Source organism: Balaenoptera ricei, chromosome 2 (assembly GCF_028023285.1).
Source record: "Balaenoptera ricei isolate mBalRic1 chromosome 2, mBalRic1.hap2, whole genome shotgun sequence".
NCBI classification, from domain to species: domain Eukaryota; kingdom Metazoa; phylum Chordata; class Mammalia; order Artiodactyla; family Balaenopteridae; genus Balaenoptera; species Balaenoptera ricei.
In genome coordinates, this window is record NC_082640.1 from 114,164,835 (window position 1) to 114,181,662 (window position 16,828).

The 16,828-nt window shown below is 55.2% G+C and overlaps 3 protein-coding genes across 9 annotated transcripts in view; 1 reads left to right on the forward strand and 2 right to left on the reverse strand.

Moving 5' to 3' along the window:
- ZFHX2 (zinc finger homeobox 2) overlaps positions 1-1,788 on the reverse strand; it is a 29,053-nt gene extending 27,265 nt beyond the window's left edge. Inside the window, exon 1 of one of the 2 annotated variants that reach the window (XM_059913904.1) lies at positions 1,669-1,788. The gene's annotated coding sequence lies outside the window, so the exon portion shown is untranslated. The remainder of the gene's footprint in view (positions 1-1,668) is intronic. The other variant, XM_059913902.1, reaches the window with a different exon arrangement.
- A 2,548-nt stretch (positions 1,789-4,336) lies between these two features.
- Positions 4,337-8,602, forward strand: THTPA (thiamine triphosphatase). The gene is made up of 3 exons (XM_059913912.1): positions 4,337-4,664; positions 5,037-5,588; positions 6,695-8,602. The coding sequence occupies exons 2-3, from the start codon at positions 5,042-5,044 to the stop codon at positions 6,805-6,807; spliced, it is 660 nt and encodes a 219-aa protein (XP_059769895.1). The 5' UTR covers positions 4,337-4,664; positions 5,037-5,041; the 3' UTR covers positions 6,808-8,602.
- Positions 7,537-16,430, reverse strand: AP1G2 (adaptor related protein complex 1 subunit gamma 2). Of its 6 annotated transcripts, XM_059913906.1 has the most exons (22): positions 16,343-16,430; positions 15,684-15,894; positions 15,143-15,267; positions 14,858-14,999; positions 14,635-14,731; positions 14,385-14,461; positions 14,171-14,266; positions 13,686-13,766; positions 13,293-13,391; positions 13,062-13,117; positions 12,779-12,892; positions 12,453-12,593; positions 12,314-12,368; positions 12,111-12,233; positions 10,355-10,444; positions 10,138-10,265; positions 9,768-9,872; positions 9,318-9,441; positions 9,100-9,235; positions 8,247-8,410; positions 7,923-8,021; positions 7,537-7,835 (listed from the first exon to the last, which is right to left on the reverse strand). In XM_059913906.1, exons 2-22 carry the CDS (start codon positions 15,891-15,893, stop codon positions 7,734-7,736), a joined length of 2,364 nt encoding a protein of 787 aa, XP_059769889.1. In that variant the 5' UTR covers position 15,894; positions 16,343-16,430; the 3' UTR covers positions 7,537-7,733. The 6 variants fall into 6 exon arrangements, with proteins under 6 accessions (XP_059769889.1, XP_059769891.1, XP_059769892.1 ...); XM_059913907.1 differs by lacking the exons at positions 7,537-7,835; positions 7,923-8,021; positions 8,247-8,410; positions 9,100-9,235 and having other exon boundaries at positions 9,348-9,661; XM_059913908.1 differs by lacking the exons at positions 14,385-14,461; positions 14,858-14,999; positions 15,143-15,267; positions 15,684-15,894; positions 16,343-16,430 and having other exon boundaries at positions 14,635-14,730.
- Between the last annotated feature and the right edge of the window lie 398 nt (positions 16,431-16,828).

Sequence of the window (16,828 nt, forward strand, 5' to 3'; positions counted from 1 at the left end):
AAGTTGATTTCTTGGCCTGTTTATGTGCTTTCACAAACAATACTCCCCAACTCTCCCAGCCCCTTTGCTCTCTGGTACATTCGCTGCTGCAGTTAAAATGCTGGGTGAGAAGGTAAGGAATACAAGAAACTTAGGGTGACCAAGGAGAAAAGGTAGGAAGAGTGCAGATTATGGGAACAAGGGTGAAGAAGAGGCAAAGGAGATCATGGGAGACAGGGATGGGGAAAAAAGGGGGTGAAACAAAATGGGGAAATGAAATGATATATAATGGTAAAGTGACGGAAGGGAGGAAAACCAAGTCAGCGAGGAAGAGGTTTGTGGTGGGAAGCTCCTGGAGAGGCAGATGACACACAGGAGACCAGAGGTGAGGTGCTGATGGGGGACACAGGCACATGGCAAAGGGGACAGTCAACAATGCTAGGAAGTTCCAAAGCTCCCTGGGTGAAGATGGAAGAGGAGGCCGTCCTGGCCATGCTGAAAGGGCACTCGAATCCTTGGGGGAGACACATCTGCTCCATCCCTCCACTCTTCCAGGCCTCTGACCAGTGACTACCACAATCATCAGTCATGACTGATAAGCAAACTCCAAAGCAGCCTGAAAAGGCCAGAGATATCCGTTCAGACCCTGAAGGAAAGGGCATGGAGTCCTAGATGGGTAGAACAGTCAGGCAGCCAAGGTGTAACACATAGTGACACGGACACACAGGGAAAGGATCACCCGGGTAGGAGGTCACATCCGGAGATAGTGACACACAGACAGACTCGGAGATGGATGGGTGGGGAGAATGAATGAGGTGTAGAATGGCAAAATCCAGAGGTAGGGACACATGGACAGAGGTCAGCGGGGCAACAGGAGCAGCAAAACGCGTGGTCGAGTTCTCGTTGATAGGGCTATTCAGAGAGAGGGACAGACAAGAGTAGACGGGGAGTTGGGGGCCAGGAGAGACACACTTCACCTTGAATAGGAGTAGAGGCCTCCCCTCACCTACTACTCGCACCTTTCTAAAACAAAACAAAACAAAACAAAACAAGCAAAAAAAAACCCCCAAACCAACAAACAACTCAACTTCTGGCAAAACGTAAAATCGAAGATTAAGGGTATCCACGTCCTCTCCCACCCTCCCAACCCCCAGCGCGCTTGCCCATCCATCTGCCTGCCTGCTAGCCGCCGTTCCTCCCCCATTCTGCGGCCGGCGGGGGGCCACCGAGACCCAGACGCCTCCAGACTGACAGCTCCGAGCCCCCGCACTCCCCCGGCCTCCCCTTCCCTCCGGGACCCCCGCTCCCTGCATAGCTCGGCGCGGCCCGTCTAGGCTCTCGTTACCCTCCATCTGTCCGGCTGGCTCCTGGTCCAGCCTCGAAACCTTTCCCTTCCCCGTCTCTACCTCCACCCCGGTATCTCTCTCTTCGCCCCATTCCCGCTCGCAGGCCCTCTCCTTCCCTCCCATACCCCTGTCCCTCCTTCTCCTCAGGCCCTCGGTGTGTCCGTCTGTCCGTCCGGGTCCCCTCCCCCAGTCCCTTCCCGTCCCTTTCCGTGCCCTCCAGCGGCAGTCTCCGAGCGCCTCCTCTCCCCTCCGTCTCAAGCTTCCAAAGAGCAAGGAAGGGAAGAAGAGAGAGGGAGAGGAGAAAAAAAACCAACCCAGCAGCATCGGAAATCGATGCACTTACACCTCAGCTGGAAGCAGGGACGGGAGTCGAACCGCGGCCGCCCAGCAGCGCGAGGCGGGGAGGGGAGGGGGTAGCTCTTGGAAGGGACTTCTCCGATGTGTTGATTCCTTTTTTTCCCCTCCTCCTCCCTCCCTCCAGCGCTCACTCCGGGGCGTCGGGGACGGAGATGGAAAAAATAAATAAATAAATTCACGGCGGTGAGGGAAGTGAAGGAAAATAATCAATGCTATTTGGCTGCGGCTGAAGTGTTTTCCCGGCTTCGTGAGGGGGTTTCCATTGATTCACCCTGGGCACTCGCTCGCTCCCTGCCTCCTCCTCCTCCTCCTCGCCCTCCTCCTCCTTCTCGCCCTCCTCCTCCTCCTCCTCCTCCTCCTCGCCCTCACGCCTCCGCCTCATTCACTGGCTGGAGCCGAGGCGTCCCACACAATGGAATAATCAATACCCAGGCGCCCGGGGCGGCCCCACTGAGCAGGTGCAGCGGCCCGCCCGCCGCGGAGTGTGCCGGGAGTTGTAGTCCGTCCGCCCCCGCCCCGGCCTCCCGGTTCTAGAGCTTGTGTCCGCCTGCTTGGCTGGACTGTGGGCGGGACCCGAGGCCCGAGGACAGGCGGACAGCGGTCCCGGCCACCTGCTTGACTGTGGCGCCAGGTCCAAGCCGGTGCCTGCAAAGAGGGTAGGCTCCTTTAAACACTTTCCTGTCGTCTCCTCCTCTTCCTTCTGCCTGCAGAAATCGCACACGTGTTTTGTAATTTTGTTTTAAATCAGCTCTAGAGCAAGTCCTGCTTCTGCCAGCTTCCCGGAGCCACTCGAGGCCTATCTCTCTTTTTTCACTCCCTTCTTCTTGCTTTATTAGTTCCTCTCCCTTCCAGTTGGGCACTAGAACCTTATCTTCCGCAGCAATTAGTCTTGGTCCCTGGGAGCTTCTGTCTCCTCCACGTGGTCACATAGTCCCCAGAGTTGGGTGGGGGGAGGGGAGGTTCTGGCTCTCCATCCTCATCTTCAGTTTATCAGCTCCCATAAGCTCTCCTATATTCTAATAACAATAGCTGCTAAAATTTATTGAGTGCATAGGGACAGTTCCAAGCACTAAATATATTAACTTATTTAATCCTTACAACTAGTCTCTTGAGGAAACCAGGGCACAAACAAGTTAATTAACTGGCCCAAGGTCACACGGCCAATAAGTGACACCCCCAGGATTCAAATCCTTATAGTCTGACTCCAGACCTCACACTAGCCTACTTCTCTTAAAAGAAAAAAATCCTGGAGTTCACAGGAAAAAAGGAAGGAGAAAGAAACTAACATTTTGAATCTCTATGATGTGACAGTTTGTCACCGAATTCCTCACACTAAACTGTGAGGCAGTCCACATTTTACCAAAGAGAAAACAGAGGTTTAGGGAGGTGGAGTTGCTAGCCCAATGCCAAACACCAGTAAAGTGAAGATGGGACTCAACTCCAGGTCTGTCTAGCTTTGGATTCTGGTCTTTCCTTTTCCTTAAACTGCTGCCTTGGCCCTACTGGACTGGACCTTATAACTCACAGAAGAGATTAAGTCTTCTTCCTCTGGGCAACAAAACTGATAAGCAAAGGACAGATGAACAGCAGGCCAGTGAAAGGAATTAGGGGCTGGGGTCCCTCCCCTCTCTGCACATTGGTACCTGTCAGAGGATGTGGCGGGGTATGCCTTAAAGAGATCCCAAGTTCAAGATGCCATGTCTGTAAACCAGTGTCCTCTCCATAGTACCTCCCATGGGTCACGTGTTTCTAGAAACATACTGGGGAGAGGACAGGTATTTAGAACCTAGCACTTCTCACCCATCATAGGAGCAGGCCCAGGAGTTGACAAGAGCCACTGTTCTTCAGCAAGCTACCTTACCCAAAGAATCAGACATACAGTTGATGCCTCCAGCTAATCATAGCCCTGGGAGGGAGTAAGGAGAAGGAGCCTTCTCTATTTTGTCTCCCAAAGCAAAGGGCCATTCTCATGTCTTCCTATATTTTAAATGAACATAAGTATTTCTCCTATTCCTGACAAAGCCTGCTCAGGGGCCACTGGACAAACTCCTCAGTCTGACACTCAAAACCTTTTCCAACCTGCCCCTCAAGTGTATTTCTAGATTCATCTCTTTCCTCTTACACACGGGCCAGGTGCTCTCCAGCTTCTGAGCCTTCGCTCATGCTGTTCCTGTCACCATCTTGGTCTCCAACCGTTGAAATCCCGTCATGTCTTTAGGTTTCATCCAAAATATCACTTTCTCCTCTTATAGAAAGTCTCCCATCCACCCTTATCCTGAACATTCATGGGGATGTATTAACTCCCCTTTAAAACTCCAGAGTCCAGAGTAGCTGTACTGGTCTTAGTTATCCTTTTTTTTTTCCCCCCTAGCTCATTCCCATTGGCCTGCATTCAGTGGGACACCATAATAGTCAATAAAATATTTGCTAGACAGCGTCTGAGTGGCTTGTATTCCAGGCCCATCTGCCAAGGCGGTGAGGGGGTTGTAGACAGGACTGGGGCCTCAGCTCCTTTTCCATCCGACTCTCTCAACTTTGGTCGAGTCCCGCTGGCGTTAATTGCAGCTTTCCTGTCACCATAGCGACGGGTGGGGCAAGAAAGCAAAGTCTCCCTTTGGAACTACATCTCCCATCATGCACCCGGGCCCCAGGGTGCCGACTCAGCCGGCGGCCTGAGACCCGGGCCGCCCCTATCCCCGAGAGCCGGCAGGGGTCTGGGAGGAGGAGCAGAGCGCAGGGAGACGGCTTCGCTCTCGGCCCACCGCGGAGGTTGCGGCCCCCCATAAACTAGCAGGCTTCTCGGGCCCCGGCCTGCCCTCGGCATCGCCACAGCGGGCCTAATATGGCGGGACCTTCCGGGTGTGCAGAGAACCGGGCCGAGGTCCGGGGCCAGGAACTGCTCCCGGCATTCCTCGCGGGCGTGGCGCGGGCTCCCTTCCCCCTTCTCCAGGTCCCGCGAGAGGGAGATCCTAGGGCTTTGAGGTGAGACCCGAGGCTCCGCTGGCCGTTGCTGTGGGGGGATCGGGCGGGGTCGCCCCCGGCAGAGAGCCGCCGTCCTCCCGGGGTAGCATGGTGTCTAGCGGGCGCGTTGAAAGGACACCCGCTACACGGCCTGCTTTCTAGAGAGCCCTTTGGATTGAGGGCATTTTCAGCAGTGGAAGGGGTCTAACTGGAGACTTATCCCTATTGCTGAACCTTAAAACATCAGAGACAGGAAGGGGCCATCCATCACAGAGGCAGGGAGGAAGGGCGCCCAACAGAGAGCCCTGGGACAGTGTGTGCGCCTCCTAAGTTCTTCCGGGGGTAGGGGGTCTTTGGGAGCTCAGCCAATGTTTGTTGATTGACTGATTGCAGGTAGCATGGCCCAGGGTCTGATTGAAGTGGAGCGAAAGTTCGTTCCCGGCCCTGGCACAGAGGAGCGGTTGCAGGAATTGGGGGGTACCCTGGAGCGCCGAGTCACTTTCCGAGACAGCTACTATGACACCCCTGAGCTGAGCCTCATGCGGGCTGACTACTGGCTCCGACAGCGAGAGGGCAGTGGATGGGAGCTCAAATGTTCCAGAGCAGCAAGTGTCTCAGGACCCCACACTGAGTACATGGAACTCACAGCTGAGCCTGCAGTTGTGGCCCAGCTCTGTGAGGTGCTGAGGGCTGAAGTCCCGGGAGCTGGAGGCGTGGCTGCTGTGCTGGGCCCTCTAGGGCTGAAGGAAGTAGCTAGTTTTGTGACTAAGCGTAGTGCCTGGAAAGTGGTGCTGCACGGAGCTGATGAAGAGGAGCCGCCGCTCAGGGTGGACCTGGATACAGCTGACTTTGGCTACGCTGTGGGTGAGGTAGAGGCCCTGGTGCGAGAGGAGGCTGAAGTCCCAGCTGCCCTAGAGAAGATCCACAGCCTCAGCAGCATGCTTGGTGAGGGAGACAGCCCTTTCTGTGCTTCCCTTGCACCTCTTCTGGGTGTACCCGCTGGGCCAGTTAGTGGGGAGGGTCTCGAGGCTATTTCTGTAAGGGGAATTATTTTAGCAATTTTCTAGAGGACCCAGTTTGCTTAGGGCTCTATCAAATCCGGTTTCCTCTTTTGCAATAGTTGTCTAACCTGGATTGAATCCTTCCATGTGTGTCTAATCCATCCCAGTCATTGTCTCATGTAGTTCTCATACCTCTAGTCACTCCAAGTGTCCTTCAGTTCCATTTGTCAGTTCGCCTCTTCAATCTTTCCATCCATCCTTCCTTCCCCTCCTCTCATTTTTACAACTAAATCCTCATTTAATTTGTCCTATCGGCTTGAGTAAAAGGCAAGAACGTTGTGCCTATGTGACAGACAGCGGGGCAAACGTTAACAGATTAGTTTTTCTGTTCCCAGGCTTAGCTCCCTTGTACACAGTTCATCCACAGGAGTATAGGGTTGTGCATGCCATCGGGCCTTACAGCCCTGGAATGCTGCTCTTGCCTCCCCAGCAAAGCCACAGCGAGTTCCCTGCTATCTGCCCAGCATGCTGCCAGGCACTAACAATCAGACACTGGCTTATTGTGACTCCACACCACACAGGCTAGAATTCCCCACGAATCCCACCCCATGGCTGTAGCTGCTTCTCTTCTTTCTACATCCCTTGGTTTCTCTCTCTGTGTGCATCTCTGCATGTGCTTCATTACCAAGCTAATGAGTTTTGGCCTGCCTGGATAGGCTTTAATCTTGATTGGGGGGCAGGAGCAGTAATTGAAATGAGTCGCTATTGAGGCACCCTCTGTCTTCATGGCACCTGAGTGCCTTTCACCACTTCTTGCTGGAGGAGAGGCTCATGCTTGGCTTCCCAGGCCCACTCCTGCCTCAAGTGGCCCTCTTAGGCCCCGCTTCCCTAGGCTAATCAGGGAGTGGGCTGGGGAGTTAGAGAAGCTGGTTGGACGGCGTTTGGAATCCCAGTGCGACCTTGGAAACAACTTTGGGGTCCAGCTGCATGGGCAGGGAGAGTCAAAGCATTTTCGGCTGTCTGATTCTCTGCTCATTCTTTTGCCTGTAGGTGTGCTGGCGCAGGAGAGGGCACCTGCCAAGCTGATTGTGTACCTACAGCGCTTCCGGCCTCAGAACTATCAGCGCCTGCTAGAAGTGTACAGCTCCAAAGAGAAGCCTTAGGGGACTGGAAGATCCAGACGTGACATTGGGCTAGGGTGTCACTTGCCCGATGGGGAAGAAAGCTCTGGGTCGAATGAGGTTCATTCCTGGGCTCACTGTGCCTCTTCCTCTCTGGCTTCCCTTCCCACAGTGACTCCTCTCTCTCCAGCTCCGCCTGTTCCTTCACCCTACCCTCAGCCATCCTTCCTGGAGCCCTCCCTGGCTGCCCCCCTCCCTCATCCGTCAGATGCAATCTGTGGGCCGCCCCTCTCCCCTGGCCGCTAAGCAGCCGCCATTGATTTCCGCTCGTGTTTATAGGATTTCCACTTAGCTGTGATCAGTAGTTAAGCACAGGAAAATCCCTTGCCACCCTCCCTCCCTTGGTCGATGCCATTGATTCTGCCAGCGGCTCCTAAACCGCCTTACAGCTGAGTTAGAGATGAGGGGAGGCAGCAGGGATTTCCCAGCCCTGGGGTATGGGGAATAGCAGAAGGTTGGGGAAATGGGTGGGAATCCCTGTTAGAAATCTAGAAATTCTGGTTTGATGTTGCCCCTGTGCCCTGCTCTGGCCCAGAGGGTAGAGTGCCTCCTGTGGAAGTTTAGGGGCACATGTGCCACCCAACCTGGAAAGGGGTAGAAAGAAAACCTTCCTTTGTTGAAACCAGTTCCAAAGGCTTAGGGCAAGATACCTACTTCCTGTGTAAGAAGGCTCTTCCCTGGCTGTTATTCACATACGTTTTCTACCTCAAATATGGCTTCCCCCCTCAGGCTTTATTGGGCTTTCACTACTTGTGGGGTTGGGGGCAGCCCCCCCACCCCAGTTTCTGCAGTGGCAAGTACAGGACCAGAGTGCCACCTGCTGGTTGTTCTCAGATATGGGCTCCAAGTAGCTGGGGCCCCTGGGTTTGGAGACCCAGCAGGATTTCAGGCTGTAAGTGGAGGCCGAGTTACTGCCAGGTCTCCACAGGCAAGTTGTTCACCTCAAAGATTTCCTGCACCGACTGGCCAAAGTGGTTGTAGGTGAGGCGCAGCTTCAGCCGCAAGGGGGCCTAGGAACACGAGAGCAGAGACCAGGGTAAGCGCCAGTGACCCCTCCCTTCACTGGGTCTTAGCCTCGAGGGGCTCCTGGAGCTCACCTTCTTAGGATTGAGGATTCTGAGGAGCTGGGTCGTCGGAAGGCCACCCTGAGCTGGAACTGTGTCCCCACTGGGAGCCTGTAGCTGCAGCTGGAAACTCTGAACACGGGAGGTTGGATGGAGCACACCGCAGGGCAGCTGGCTGGGCTCAGGTAACCCCTCCACACCCAATAGTTTTAAACCCTCTTCCCATAACTCCCCAAGTGCCTGTCTCTGCAAGTCACTCCCTTCTCATCTCGTCCTCTCCCCCACCCACCTCCTCTACTTAGTGGCCTTTTCTCCTAGAGTACCGAGGCCACCTCTGAATCCCAGTCTTCTACAAACCTTGGGCACAGCGGCCTGGCAGATGAAGTGGGTGACATCACCCCCTGAGGTGTTGGTGGCAGTGACAGTGATTAACAGCAAAGTAGGGGTTCCAGGGGGTCGAACGAAAGAAAGATTCAGCTGTAGTCCTTCGCGCTCAAACACTTTGAGATTTGGGATGGGAGCTACAGCAGGGAGAAAGAAGTAGCTCAGTGTATGGGCTGAAGATAATAGCTCACTCATTCAATAAAAATTAAACGAGCACCCATTGGGTGCAGGGCACTGCTCAAGATGCTAGTGACAGAGTGGATAAGATGCAGCCTCTGATGGAGCTTACAGCCTAGTCGGGGGAGAGAAACAATAAACAAGAAAGATAATCACAGACTGTAATTGGTGCTCTGAAGGAAACAAACTATGCCAGGATAAGTGCGGGGAACTAACTTAAATAGGAGAGGTAGGGGAAGGCATCTGACAGTTTAGCTGAGGCCTTAAGATTGAGAATGAGCCAGTCATTTTGATGTGCTGGGGAAAGGACATTCCATGTGAAAAGAATATGAATGCCAAGGGCTTGAGGTGAGAGGGCCTGAGGAGCTGAGAGGGGGGCCAGTGGAGCGGGTAGTGGGAAAGCATGTGAGGTGGGCGGGGAGGAAGCAGGGCCCGCAGGCCAGGGTAAGAAGTCTGGAACAAAGGGAAGATACTGGAGGGTGTCCAGGAGGAGACTGGCATGATGTAATGAAGCCTTTTACTAAGATGGGGATGTGATGGGGGTACACAGCAGGGAAGAGGGTATCAACCTCAGTCCTTGGCTTAGAAGGGGAAGCAGCCTATTTCCACCGCCCCTTCTTTAAGACATCTCCCCTTTGCTGAGGCTTACCAGGGGGTGGGGGAGCACAGGGAAGGTCGAGGAGGTGTATCAAAGCGCCTCCTGGGGTGGGATCCAGAGGGGGAGGGTGCTGCACATCCCCAGAAGGGCCATCCAGGAGATCTAACAGATCCAAGAGCTTTGAGGCCTGGGGGGGAGGGCAGAAGGGTCAGGGCTGGGTATGGAAGCTGGACCATGCTCTTCCCCCATGGGGCTCCCGGCCTCTTCACCTGGGGTTCTGTGGGGACAGGGGCTGCTTCCGAAAGCTGGGCTGTTTCTTTGCTTTCCTTTGCTTCCTCAGCAGCCTGAGAGCCACCTCGCTCCACAAGAGGTATCTTTTCCAGGATGGCAGCCCTGAGAGGATGGAATGCAGGTGTATCCCTTTGGGTAGACCCTGGGCTTTGCACAGCAGGCACGTGGGAGGAGGGGTAAGAACATGGGGAGTCCTGGGCACATGGTGGGTCAGAAGTGCCCCTCTGATTTCCTAAGACAGCACAGTCTTGCTGGCCTTCAGATGAACAAGGATGGTGGGAAGCCCACTTAGCTTCAATGAACTGTGAGTAGGAGGCTCTGACTGGAGGAGGAAGGACACAGGTGAGGATGAGACCCCTGCACCCAGAAAGGGACAATGGGGAGCGGGCCAGGGGTTGGTTCCCGCGCTGCGGCAGAGTGGCGCGCACCTCATGTGGTCGTACTTTCGGAAGAGGGTGTTATACTCCACCGCCCGCTGCTGCAACTCCACGTCCAGGCAGCTCCCGTAGACGGACACAACCTGGCGGATGCGGCTGGGCCGCAGGGTGGTGCGTGAGTGGGAAGGGTCGTCTGCCGTGCCCTTCACCTCCAGAATGCAGCAAGGAAGGAAGAGGCTCCACAGACCACAGAGATACCCATGATTCTTGGCTCAAAAAGAAGAAGCTAAGGACGGAGGAGTGGAGATCGGGGTGTGGGCCTGGACAGAAACTCAAGAAACTGGCGGGCACAGTGAAGGGACATTTCTCACTGGAGGCACCGAGAAGAGGCTCCGTGGGAGGGGCTGGGACCCACTCTTACTTGTTGTCCCCATGGAGCCGGGTGCTGAGCTTCATGAGGGCTGTGAGGGCATATCCTCGGGTGGCCGGCAGGGACATATGGGACTGCAGCACCCTTTCCAGCAGTGCCAACACCTCCTCTTCCTCCACCTTCCAGGGGGACACAGGGAGTGACCCTGGGGCCAGCCCTGCCTCCCCTGATATGTCCCTCCTCAGTGTATCCCCAACGCAGGACCCACCTGCAGGGGCTCAGTTTCCTCACAGCTCCCTTCCAGCAGGAGGTCCCCATATTCCCCGATGCACCAGGCTGCCACCTGCACCAGCGGTTGCTGCGTGGGATGAGAAACATGATGGGCCTGTGTCTATGTCCCCTCCTTCCTTCCAGACCCCGTGACATCCTTTAGGCAGTGCAGAGATGGTGGAGTTTGGAGGGGTGGGGAAAGGGAGGGGCCTCAGCACTGGGAGCAGTTATGAGCAGTTTTGTTAATTTGCTCCCAGCTCTGTCCTGGCTCCTGGGCTTCCTCTGCCCTCTGGTGGCCAAGTTTCAGAACTACATGGCCTAGGATGGACCTACAGATTATGGTACTAAGTAAGCCAGACATAGAAAGACAAATATTGTATGATATCACTTGTATGTGGAATCTAAAAAGTAATAAAAATGAATCTATATACAAAACAGAAACAGACTCACAGACATAGAAAAACTTATGAAAAAAAAAAAAAGAAAACAAACTTATGGTTACCAAAGGGGAAGGGGGAGGGGAAGGATAAATATGGAGTATGGGATTAACAGATACAAACTACTATATGTAAAATAAATAAGCAAGGATTTACTGTATAAATAAGCAAGGATTTACTGTATAGCGCAGGAAACTATATTCAATATCTTGTAATAACTTATAATGGAAAGTAATCTTAAAATATGTATAACTGAATCACTTTGTTGTGCACCTAAAACTAACACAATATTGTAAATCAACTATATTTCAATTAAAAAAATATCCTAGAATAAAATTCAGAAAGTAATGCCAAAACAAAAACAAAAACAAACCTACATGGCCTAACCACAAGGGGTGCAGCAAGGATGGGGAGAAGTGAGGGGGGGGTCCTCCCTTGAGGAAAGGGCGGGTGGTTTCTGCCTAGCCTACTAAAGTAATATGGAAAGGGGGCTATAGATACTGGTTGCCATCTGTGATTTCACTCAGCATTCAAGGTAATAATAAAACCGGGGACTTCCCTGGTGGCGCAGTGGTTAAGAATCCGCATGCCAATGCAGGGGACACGGGTTCGAGCCCTGGCCCAGGAAGATCCCACATGCCGCGGAGCAACTAAGCCCGTGCGCCACAACTACTGAGCCTGCGCTCTAGAGCCCGTGAGCCACAACTACTGAGCCCGCGTGCCACAACTACAGAAGCCTGTGCGCCCTAGAGCCCTGCTCCGCAACAAGAGAAGCCACCACAATGAGAAGCCGCACACCACAACGAAGAGTAGCCCCCTCTCGCTGCAACTAGAGAGAAAGCCCATGCGCAGCAACAAAGACCCAATGCAGCCAAAAAAAAAAAAAAAACCTATCAGGGACTTCCCTGGCAGTCCAGTGGTTAAGATGCCACACTTCCAATGTAGGGGGCACGGGTTCGATCCCTGGTTGGGGAACTAAGATCCCACATTAAAAAAAAGGAAAACCTAATACATGCAGAAAGAGCTTTTATCTATCTCATTTGATCAAGGCATCTCCGGGAGATAGGCAGGGTAGAATGCTGAGTAGACCTAGCATGAAGGTAAATGAGTCATCTGTGGTTGCACAGACAGTAGGTGTCAGAGCCAGGACAGAAGAAGTCCAGGTGTTCTAACTACAAACAGGGCTCTGTCTTTGAGTGTCTCCTCTGCTAGGTAGAGAGCTGTGACCCTGAGGGAAAAACAGTTGGGAATCAGGTGTATGGAGCAGGTGGCCCAGGAAGGGCTGGGCAGCCCCAGGCCTGGTGGTGGGAGCAGTACCTGGGAGATGTCCTCAGCCAGGGCGCTGTAGAGACGGCGCACAGAGTAGGCATGGAGCTCCTGGGCACCCCCAATCAGCTGGGTCAGGTTGGCCACTGCGTCATCACGCACATGGGTGCCTGCCTGGAGGGGTGAATGTGGCTGAGTCAGTGTGGTGAACCCTGCACGCTCCCGCCCAGCTCTCAGTCCAGCCCCTGCCTCACCGTCATCAGCACACGTAGGGTGGTGTCTATGTGCCACCGCTTGGTTGGGGCAAACCTAGGGGACATACGGCTCTTCAGTCCTGGTGCTGACGGTCCCTGGATTCCAACCTCTCTGCCTCCTGGGCACCCATCCCCTCACCTCTCTGCTGCCAGCAGGATGCCTGAGGCACAGTCGGCCTGTAGATCAGGGGGGCAGGACTCCAGAAAACCCTGCAGCTCCTGTGTCATGGCTCGCACGTTGGAGCTATTCACCAGAGCCAGGCTCAGTTCCAGGGCCCGCCTGGCAGGAGACATGTGTGTTTATACAAGGTAACCCAGGTCACCCTATGACATGCCTCAGGCCCCCCCTTCCCCAGGCACCTGTCTCCTCAGTCCCCTTTCTCCAGCTGCTCTGAGCTGGCCTGGGTCTTGGCCACCAGGCGCTGGGCCCTCTGCCCTGCCCTCTCGTTCCTCTGTCCTGCTCACCGGCTGAGGGAGCCATCAGGTTCCCGCAGACATTCCACCACGGTGGGCCGGTGCCGCTGCACAGCGCTGTGATCAGACTGCACCAGCCTCAGCAAGGACGTCAGGGCTACGTACCTGGCCAGAGCAGGAGAGGCCCTGTCATGCCATGGCCGTCAGTCCTCCCCACCCTGTCCTGCCCTGGGTATAGGAATGAGAGGCTGGTGAATCCGGAGACTCTGGAAGAAGGAGGGCAGAGGACCCAGGGCTCAGTGACACAGCCCAGCCAGACACCTGGGCCTATTACCTAATGTTCCTGTCACTGTTGAGCAGGAAGCGGCCAAGAATGTTGACAGCTAGAACCTACGGAGGCAGAGGTTGGGGGCAGTCAGGGAAGGAGCAACCTGCTCATTCAGGAGTGGGGACTGCGTGGCACAGGGTGACCCGGGTGGGGAGGAGAAACCAGTGAACAGGACCTTTCTGCCTGGCTGGGGCGGGTGGGAGGGGCCCCAGGGGGGAGGGGCATACGGGAGGGTACCCGCAGGCCCGCTGCAGAGCGGATGTCCATGATGGTGAGCACCGTCTCAAACAGGACCGCGTTGCCCGCATTTCGGCTGGTGTCTGTGTTCGTGGCTACCTGCGTGGATGCGAGAGAAGATGCATCTCTAAGGGGCTCCGTCCTCTCCTCAGGTCTCTGAAAGGTCTCCATCATATCATCCCTCAAACAGCTAACAAGGTTCCCTGAGCTCCCGCTATGTGCCAGGGGCTACTGCACTGAGACAGACTGTGTCCCTGTCCTCAGGGAGATCACGGTCCAGAGGGAGATGGAGACGTTATCATATGGCCACCGCATGGTGAGTGGTCATGTGAGGGCTGCACAGCGCCAGTGGGATCACAGAGCAACACACTTAATCGGCAACCCCACCCCCACCTGGGCCAGCAAGTCATTCATGGTCTCACTGCTCTCCTCGTGGTTCCGGCCCAGAATCCGAAGCAGACGAAGTATCTGGACCTGAAATTGGGTTAAAGGTTGGGGGGTGGTTCTTAGGGGAAGGAGTTGTGGGGCTGAGGAGAAAAGTCCAGCACGGAGGAGAGCGTTGTGAGGGGTCTGGCTGGTTCCCGAGAACCTCCCTGGCCCTCCCCCCACCTCCACTGGTCCCTTGGGCCCTGGGAGGGGTTCAGAGGTGTGTGATGCCAGGGGATTTGAGGACAGGCTTTTTAAACATACTGTTACCAAACTGGATTTTCTGGCCTTCAGGCATCCCCCTCCCCACACTGGTCCTGGGAGAACCTGGTGCCTGCCACCCTCCCGCCCAAGACACTGACTGAGCCCAAGTGTTCTCTGGGAAGTGACCACTGGCCATGGGCTTACTAAGCTTTTTGTTCTAGGGATATAGCAGGGAAGGGTCAGCCCACCTGCAGGAAGGGGTCGCTGACTCCAGATATGCTGTGTTCTGTGGAGTATCCCGTCGTCACCAGAGTCCGGAGGATGTGCACCAGCTGGGGCACCATCTGGAGGGAGGGCACGGCCTGGTCTGAGCATTCTTCCTAATCCTCTCGATCTTCAGCCCCATTCCAACCCTACTGCCCTTTTCTTCCTGGCCCGGGGCCCGCCCCTTCGCCAGCCCACCTTTCGAAAGTGCTTGAGGGCCGCAGGGCTTCTTTCGCAGAGTTCCGTGATCAGCGTGATGGTGCCCAGCAGGACGCCTGGGTCAGGGTGGGGGAAGTGAGTGGTGCGCCGGGGCACAGGGGAGTCTACTGAGTGTGTGTGTTTGTGTGCACGTGCTACCCTTCTCCTAGGAGCTGCTGTTCCCATCCTGCGTCTCCCTTCTGTCCACAGCCAGAGCTGAGGCAGGGGACGAGGAGCCCCATGGCCTTACCGTGGTGGTGTTCATGAAGCAGTTGGGCACAGGGTGGGAGGAAGATGTTGGAGAGCTCAGGGACCTTCCGGATCATGTGCACTGCAGTCAGAACAGCCTGCAGAGGTCAGGGGTCTCAGAGGGGGCAGGGGTCTGCCAGGATGGACCGCCCCCCACACCTCTGCCACATGGCAGACAGGGGACAGTTTCTGGAGGTGCAAGTGCCTAGAACCTGCCATCTCACCTTCTTGCGCACATAGGCGCTAGGCTGCAGGAGTAGTTTCTCCACCTCAGTGGCCAAGTCCCGGCACATCTCAGCAGAGCCCGTGGCACTCAGAGTGCACAGGGCCAGGCCTTGTACAGCCTGAATCCCTTGGCTCAGGTCACTGCAGAGTTTTGGGAGGACGGTCAGTCAAGCCTCTGAAAAATCCAGCCCTTCCCAGTACCTACATCAGGCAACCCCCTGGGATTTCCCAGTTCCCCACTCTCCCATCTCCCTGATTCCAAGCGCTTCCCAGAACTCTCTCACTTCTTGATGCTGTTGGTAATGAGCAGGTGGGCATCTTGCCTCTCATCCAGTAGAAGCATGGCCCCCAGGTAGCCCACCCTCTTGTCTGTGAACCTGGGGGAGGCGATCAGTTTCAGGCACTCCATCTACAGGGAAGGGGGCAGACCAGGAAGGGGCAGGGGTGAAACCAGAGGCACTAACGTCCCTTTTCCATCTTCCTCCTTTACACCAGATTAACCTGTGAGGGCAGCATATTCCATGACCCTCCCTTCAACAAGAAGAGAGGTTTAGGAGATTTAGTTAGTGGGTAGTTTCAAGGAAACAGGAGGATGGGAAGAGAGGAGAAGGTGCCCTGAATGGCGCTGGCCAGAGAATGAAGGGTTCAGCCCAGCTGATGACCAGTTGGGGTTATACTGCGGAAGGAGGTCTGCGGTGCGTGCTGTGAGGGCTCAGAAGCTTTGTAGAATAAAGAAATCGGGGCACAAATAGGTGAGGGGGTCCGAGACGGTACTCCACTAGCTTCTCTCATCAAACTTAGAAGGGAGGCGTCCCTGCCCAGTACCTGTCCAAAGTGGGCGGGGTAGCCTAACATGTGGACGTAGAGCAGTTTGGCCAGCTGGCGGTGCCTGTGCAGAGGGTCCCCATCGCGGAAGGAGGCCCGGATGTGGGCGCACTCCTTTTGGATCACCTCCCGCTCCTGGGCCTGGGTCTTGGCCTCACGAATCTCCTGGATTAGATCCTGAAGCTTCAGCGAGGACGAGGACGCCACCATCCTGGGGGGCAAAGCCCGGGAGCGGAGAGGGCTTTAACCCTCTGGCTGGAAGCGTCTGGCCTTTCTGCACAGGCTTGCCCTGTACCAAGTTCCTGAGGGCTTGGGTCCCACCGCTACCCTAAAACTGAGCCCTTTCCCCACGCGGGTCCCCAAATTCCGCCCCCTCCTCACCGCAGGAGGAGACCTCCACTACGCATGCGTCCCCGCCCCACTCCACGCCCGTTGCTACCGAGCATGCGCCGGAACCCCGCCTATTTTTTTCCCCCCCGCCCCGCCCCCCCCCCCGCCCCACCTCTTTTCTCCGAGTCTACACCTGGTTTCCCATCTCTAGGTCAGCCGTTCCCTTCCTTCTAGAGCCCAGCGCTGTTTCTTCCTCGGCAACCGCCGTTCACTTCTCAGGCGGCCTCAGCTTCCCCACACCAGGACGCCAGCCCTAACACCAGCCTCACCTGGCTTCAGTCTCAACTCCGCTCCTCTCCCCCCAGCGCTTCCTGGTACCAGCCCCGGCGAGCGTTGGAACTTGGTCTGGTCCTTCCCTCTCCCCGCCCCCATCACGGGACCCCGCCCCTCCTAGGCCAACCAGCAGAGCAGTCTTGAATCCTCTAGCTCAGGCCTTCCTGGTTTGGAGTTGAGGGGAAAGAACTCTTAACTATTTAGGGCCGGCGAGACTGTAATAATAGGCCTGGGGGTCCCCAAGAGGGCTCCTTTACCCGGAGAGCCTCTGAGAGCTTGGTTTGAAGCCATCACACCCAAAGGAGAGGACAATTTCCCCCCCCTTTTTTTGAACTTTTTTATTAATATATTTTTTTTTTTGGTTAAATTTCTTTGTATTTTTTTTTTCCTGCAAGACTTGGTGTTGGTGGCACTGTTGTAGTTTAACTTCAATCCCAAATTCCATGAAATACAAATTAGAAGTAAAGGTTGAGAGGGGAGGA

Excerpts from the sequence above, each read along its gene's own strand:
- THTPA (XM_059913912.1), top strand. The coding sequence starts at position 5,042 with ATGGCCCAGGGTCTGATTGAAGTGGAGCGAAAGTTCGTTCCCGGCCCT. Across the intron at positions 5,589-6,694 it reads CAGCCTCAGCAGCATGCTTG|GTGTGCTGGCGCAGGAGAGG; the intron begins GTGAGGGAGACA and ends TTTTGCCTGTAG.
- AP1G2 (XM_059913906.1), bottom strand. The coding sequence starts at position 15,893 with ATGGTGGCGTCCTCGTCCTCGCTGAAGCTTCAGGATCTAATCCAGGAG. Across the intron at positions 14,267-14,384 it reads CCCTCAAGCACTTTCGAAAG|ATGGTGCCCCAGCTGGTGCA; the intron begins GTGGGCTGGCGA and ends CCCTCCCTCCAG. Across the intron at positions 9,873-10,137 it reads CGGCTCCATGGGGACAACAA|CCGCATCCGCCAGGTTGTGT; the intron begins GTAAGAGTGGGT and ends CCTGCGGCCCAG.